The sequence below is a fragment of the Orycteropus afer genome, unplaced genomic scaffold, assembly GCF_000298275.1.
Source record: "Orycteropus afer afer isolate SDZICR_OR568_19922 unplaced genomic scaffold, OryAfe1.0 scaffold00295, whole genome shotgun sequence".
NCBI classification, from domain to species: Eukaryota; Metazoa; Chordata; class Mammalia; order Tubulidentata; family Orycteropodidae; genus Orycteropus; species Orycteropus afer.
In genome coordinates, this window is record NW_006921882.1 from 4,215,022 (window position 1) to 4,221,532 (window position 6,511).

The 6,511-nt window shown below is 47.4% G+C and overlaps 1 protein-coding gene across 1 annotated transcript in view; it reads left to right on the forward strand.

Annotated features, from left to right (window-relative positions):
- LOC103206092 (zinc finger protein 343-like) overlaps positions 1-4,557 on the forward strand; it is a gene marked incomplete at its 3' end in the record, with an annotated part of 13,068 nt that extends 8,511 nt beyond the window's left edge. Inside the window, 1 exon segment of the mRNA XM_042782391.1 lies at positions 2,072-4,557. Within this exon segment, the coding sequence (XP_042638325.1) occupies positions 2,072-4,557 (2,486 nt within the window).
- Positions 4,558-6,511: the final 1,954 nt, after the last annotated feature.

Below are 6,511 nucleotides of genomic sequence, written 5' to 3' on the forward strand. Positions count from 1 at the left end.
TAAAAAGAATGACACAAATGAAAAAAGAAAAAAAAGGGACGACAAAAAAAAAAAAAAAAAAAAAAAAAAAAAACCTAGAACCTGGGAAGGGAAAAAAAAAGAAGGAGAATATAAGGATGAGAAAAAGAATAATTTAAAACAAGAAAATAAAAGCATAAATCTGGGGGGCTGGCAAGGCACCCAGGCTCTGTCTGAGCATGGATGGAATTCCTGCTGGTCCAGAAGGTGGGTGGAGGTGGGGTATGGCCACATCTCCATTCACCAAAAAGGTGTGGGGTATAAGAGTAAGAAAGGGAATATCACATTTTCCCAATTGTCAACCTCCTGTGTGCCCATGCTGTCCTCAGCTAGTGCAGCCTATTCTTAGGTCACTGGGATAGAATGCTGTCACTTTAAATATCCAAAATGACTGAACTGCTTGTCAATATTCAAAATGATTGTGCCCTCACGACAGCCAAAATCACAGCTCAGTTTGTCTCCTTACTTGCTGTTTTCCTTTCTAGTCAGAAGCCACCAGTATAGTTGTCCATGCAGCCCTTGGCAAGGCAGACTGATTTTTAGGTTACTGCCCAGGTCTTAACACCACTTGTAAACATTCAAACTGGCCGTGCTGTTGGGGTAGCTGACAGTCTGCAGATCTGGTTGTCTCCTTATTCACCGTTTTCATTCAGGTTCATCTACTAGTTGATGTTTAATCTACTTCTGTATCCTTCCTTTCAAAGCTCAGGGCTCCAGGATTATCTTCTGTATCTGTGTCAATTGGTTTCTCTTTTCTTTGTGGAGAGGGTCTGTGTAGCTTGTCTGTCTAGTCCTCCATCTTGCTGGAAGTCTCCTTGTAAGCTTTTAAGACCCCCATCACTACTCATTAGAGTGTGATGTTGAATGTGGTCTTTATGGACTGTGTTTTAGCAATTGACTTAGGTGTTCCTAACCTTTAGGCCCAGTAACCCAGTCCCATGAGGTGTTTGGTTATGGCTAAGAAGTTTTCCTGACTACACCCCTTATGTGTTCTAGTATATACACGGATATATCTGCAGCACATACCAATATGTATGTAGAAATGTCTGCTGCCAAACTTACATAGCATGACGCGCTTCCATACACCATCCCTTCATGTTCAGTTTATGTATCTATGTATCCATTCGTAAATGACTGTTTCTGTTGTAGGATTGTATATGCTACAGTGTTTACCAATGTAGCCTTTTACTTTGTGTACCAGTCAGTGTCTTCCTTTGCCTTGGTCATTGTGTGCTGACTTCCTTCATTTTGTGTATTGTCTTTCCCTTCAACAAAGATAACATTTGCCTACCATCTAGTTAGTGATTTTCCCTCTCGCCTCCTACCTTTCCTGGTAAACCATCAAAGAATGTTTCTTTCTGTGTGGAAACCTTTCCTTGACTTTGTCTAATAGTGGTCTCATACTGTGTTTGTCCCTTTGTGATGACTTACTTCACTAAGCATAACGTCCTCGGGTGCACCCAAGTTGTAAGGTGTTTCGTGGATTCTTCGTTGTTCTTCCGTATTGCATAGTACTCCGTTGGTCACTTATGTTGTTGCAAGGCTGTAAATCTTTATGAATGCAGACTTCTACATCTTTTTCTCATGGAGCAGCTCTGGTGGGTTTGAAATGCCAACCTTTATAGTTGGTATTCCAGCACTTTAACCACTGTACTAGCATGCTTCTGGATTGCAATAAAAAAAAGAAAAAAACTCACTGCCGTCAAGTAGAAAGTATAATTTGTATAAATGGAATATAAATACATTATAGGTGGAAAACAAATTGTGTTGTATATATCGTCACTTACAAGTATGGCAATAAGATGTCAGGTTTTTGTTGAGTAGGTTCTGACTCATGGTGACCCCATGTGTGTAGAGGAGAACTGCTCCACAGGGTTTTCCAGGCTATGAACTTCCTGAAGCTGATTACCAGGCTTGTCTCCTGAACTGCCAGCCTTTTGGCTAGTAGTCGAGTGCTTAACTGTTTGTGCCACCCAAGGACTCCATAAGAGAAGGCAGCACAGCCCAGGCTGCCCCACAGTGGCTGCTCTAACAGAAAACTTTCTGTCTTCAGCAGAACCAAAGCCCGGAGTCTACCCGTGTTCCTCCTGCCTTCTGGCTTTCTCCTGTCAGCGGTTCCTCAACCAACATGTCCTTCCGATCTTCCCAGGCTCGTGTGCAGGAAACCACTTTCCTCCAGGGGATCCGAGCCCCGGGCGACAGAAGCAGCAGGAGCAGCAGGACTCTGCTCAGAGCTGCTGCAGTGAACACTCCGAAGGTCGGGGGAGAGGAGAGGACTCCAAACCCTGGTGTAGGGGGACAGGGGAGCGAGCGACTGCAAGGGCACTGTCCAGCCCCCCCCAGGGACAGTCAGCAGGCCCTGGAGAAGGCAGCGTGGTGGTAGGAATCGAGGCCAAGTCAGCCCTGACAGAATCAGAAGCCTCAGGATGTGGTGCCATCAACTGTAGAGAGGATGAGCCAGCCTGTGGCCTGAATTCAAATGTCATCACAAAGCAGAGGTCCCCCTTCCGGGAGAAGCCTTATGTGCACAGCGAGTATGGCCGAGACTTCAGCCACAAATCATTTCTCATCACACATCAGAGCACACGCTCAAGTGAGAAACCTCACGTGTGCCTGGAGTGTGGACGTGGGTATAATCGGAAATCACGCCTCCTAATGCACCAGAGGACACACTCAGGGGAGAAGCCTTATGTGTGCAAGGAGTGTGGCCGAGGCTTTAACCAGGAATCAATCCTTCTTACCCACCAGAAGGCACACTCAGTGGAGAAGCCCTATGTGTGTGGTGAGTGTGGATGGGGCTTTAACAGGAAATCCCACCTCCTTATGCACCAGAGGACACACTCTGGGGAGAAGCCCTATGTGTGTGGTGAGTGTGGACGTGGCTTTAACAGGAAATCCCGCCTCTTTCTCCATCAGAGGACACACTCAGGGGAGAAGCCCTATGTGTGCAGTGAGTGTGGCCAGGGCTTTAACCGGAATTCACGCCTTTTTCTCCACCAGAGGACACACTCTGGGGAGAAGCCCCATATTTGCAGTGAGTGTGGCCGAGGTTTTAACTGGAAATCACGCCTCATTATCCACCAGAGGACACACTCAGGGGAGAAGCCTTATGTGTGCAAGGAGTGTGGCCGAAGCTTTACCCAAAAGTCAGGCCTCCTTCTGCACCAGAAGACACACTCAGGGGAAAAGCCCTATGTGTGCAGTGAGTGTGGACGTGGCTTTAACTGGAAATCACGCCTCCTCCTCCACCAGAGGACACACTCTGGAGAGAAGCCTTACATGTGCCTGGAGTGTGGCCGAAGTTATAACTGGAAATCACGCCTTCTTATGCACCAGAGGACACACTCTGGGGAGAAGCCTTATGTTTGCAGTGAGTGTGGCCGAGGCTTCAGTTGGAAATCGTGCCTCCTTACACACCAGAGGACACACTCAGGGGAGAAGCCTCATGTGTGTAAGGACTGTGGCCGAAGCTTTAATCAGCAATCAAGTCTTTTTAGACACCAAAGGACACACTCGGGGGAGAAGCCTTATGTTTGCAATGAGTGTGGTCGAGGTTTTAACTGTAAGTCAAGCCTCATTATCCACCAGAGGACACAGTCAGGGGAGAAGCCCTATGTGTGCAGTGAGTGTGGCCGAGGCTTCAACTGGAAATCACGCCTCCTTACACACCAGAGGACACACTCAGGGGAGAAGCCTTATTTGTGTAAGGAATGTGGGCGAGGCTTTACCCAGAAATCAGGCCTCCTTAGGCACCAGCGGACACACTCTGGGGAGAAGCCTTATGAGTGTAAGGAGTGTGGGCGAGGCTTTACCCAGAAATCAGGCCTCCTTAGGCACCAGCGGACACACTCCGGGGAGAAGCTTCACGTGTGTAAGGATTGTGGCCGAGGCTTTAACCAGGAATCAAACCTTCTTATACACCACAGGACACACTCAGGTGAAAAGCCATATGTGTGCAAGGAGTGTGAGCGAGGCTTTAATCGGGAATCAAGCCTTTCTAGACACCTAAGGACACACTCAGGGGAGAAGCCTTATATTTGCAGTGAGTGTGACCGAGGCTTTAACTGGAAATCGCACCTACGTATCCACGAGAGGACACATTCCGGGGAGAGGCCCTTTGTGTGTGGTGAGTGTGGCCGAGGCTTTAACTGGAAATATTGCCTCCTTATCCACCAGAGGACACACTCAGGGGAGAAGCCCTATGTATGCAGTGAGTGTGGCCGAGGCTTTAACTGGAAATCACGCCTTCTTATCCACCAGAGGACACACTCAGGGGAAAAGCCTTATGTGTGCAAGGATTGTGGCCGAGGCTTTAACCAGAAAGCAAGCCTTCTTATACACCACAGGACACACTCTGGGGAAAAGCCATATGTGTGCAAGGAGTGTGGGCGAGGCTTTAGCCAGAAGTCAAGTCTCATCAAACACCAAAGGACACACTCAGGTTAGAAACCTTATGTGTGCCTGCAGTGTGGGAGAGACTTTAGTCAGAAATCTCACCTGCTTCTTCACCAGGGGACACACTCAGGAGAGAAGCCACATGTGTGCAAGCAGTGTGGACGAGTCTTTGCCCAGAGATCAGGCATCCTTACTCCACCAAGGGACACATTGGGGAGAGGCCACATGTGTGCAAGGAGGGTGGCCAAGGCTTTAACTAAAAGTCAGACCTCATCAGAGCCTTGGGGAGGAGAGCTGTGTGGGCAGGGTCTATGGGTAGAACTTTATTCCACTGTCCCTGCTAAGCTGACTAAGTACTTGGGCAAGATGTTGCCACCACACATCAGTGGTTCCCCTGCCTCTGAGGGGAGAAGTCTGGGTACCTGTGCTCTGTCTGAGGGTGAAGATGGCAACAGTGACAGAATAGGCACATTTTCTACGTTGTGTAACCAACTGCAAGAGAAAATTAGAAGAAAGGTTGACTTGTTTTCATTCAACAAATTCATTCTCATGCTCTGTTGTCCTTTGTTGTGTCAAATTTTTCTTTATAAAACATAACTCAGTCTATGTTACTCGTCTCCTGAAAGGCACATGGAGTTCACATTCACAATCCGTAAGGAAAAATAAGTCCTAAATATGTTTATCGGAGAAACTGATAATTTGCTTGGGGAGAGGAATGATTGAGGATTTGGAGACAGATGGCAGGTGAAGGGAGTGAGTGTCCCATACCCCCAGGGGCTGGATTACCTCTTCTAACTGATCACTTTTTTCTGTAACTCCCTACTTCTTTTGCTCTGTGACAGCTCCCTTCCCTAGTTTTCCTTCATACTTTCTATTCTGATCTGCTGAATCGTGACTCATTGAAGTGTCACTGCTCCTTAATGCTCATTTCCCAGACCTAGCCCCTGGTTCCTTTTAACTACCCATTCTCCCTTGCCTTGAAATCATCTTTACAGAGCTTTCCAGATTCCAGGGTCAGAGCCTGTAACCACACCCAAACAGTTTCCCAGTGTCAAACCAACAACAATAAGTTTAAAGTCCCCTAAACACATTTCTAATACCAGATGTAGAACCTTTATCCATGTCCCTTCAGTGTAGTGAAGTGATACGGTTCCTCTAGTCATGGTCTTTGTAACTCCCACCAAATGATGGTGTGGAACTGTGCAAATGAAGGGCTTGTGTCCCACCAAGGGGATTGGTTACCTCATTGATAATGTAATTAAGGTGCATATCACCCTTGTGGGTTAGAACATGTAACTAAGATGTATGGGACCCTAATGAGGGAATTGGCCAGTTTTAGCATCCCACTAGGCTTAAAATGAGCCATCCCAGAGGCACAAAGGGCAACTTCACCACCAGCAAGAAAGAAGACCCAGACTGGAGTATGTCCTTTGAATCCTGCATTCCTGCACTGAGAGCCTCCTAGACCCGAGAGACAACTGTAACACCAGAGACTTGGACACCAAGAAGCAGTGCACAGAAATGGCAACAGAACCAGGAGAGGGTGTGGTGGGTTTCCTGGCCCACAGAGCAAGAGAGCTGATTGCTTTCAGACACTTACTGGCAGAGCTAGAAAAGCTTTGTAACATTTGCCCAAGCCAGGCAGAAGCTGAAGGGCCCCAGCGCCAAGAGGCTGAGGGCCAGGGAGAGGTACGCCTGCAGGCGTGGCTGAGAAAAAGCTGTCCTAATGGAAAAACTATATCCTGAGTCTTTTTCTGATCATGAGTTGTAATCTGTTACTTTCTAATAAACCCCATTATTAGCAGTATTAAGTGTGTCCACTGGATTTTGTAATTGCAACAGATCACACCCACAGAGAGGAGAGTGCCATGGATGGAATGGCTATTGCCAGAAGCAGTGAAAGGGTTGGCAAAGGAGCTAAGTCTGACGTCTGCCTCATAGGCATCAGTCCTTGGGGAGTTGATGCTACTAATCATTCCCCTTCCGCCTTGTGAAGTTAGAGGAGGTCAGATCCCTCTGCCACACCATCTTTACATCCCCTCAGCTTTCCATTCCCGGGACCCAGTTATGCTAGTGACACTCCCTCATCATTCTAATA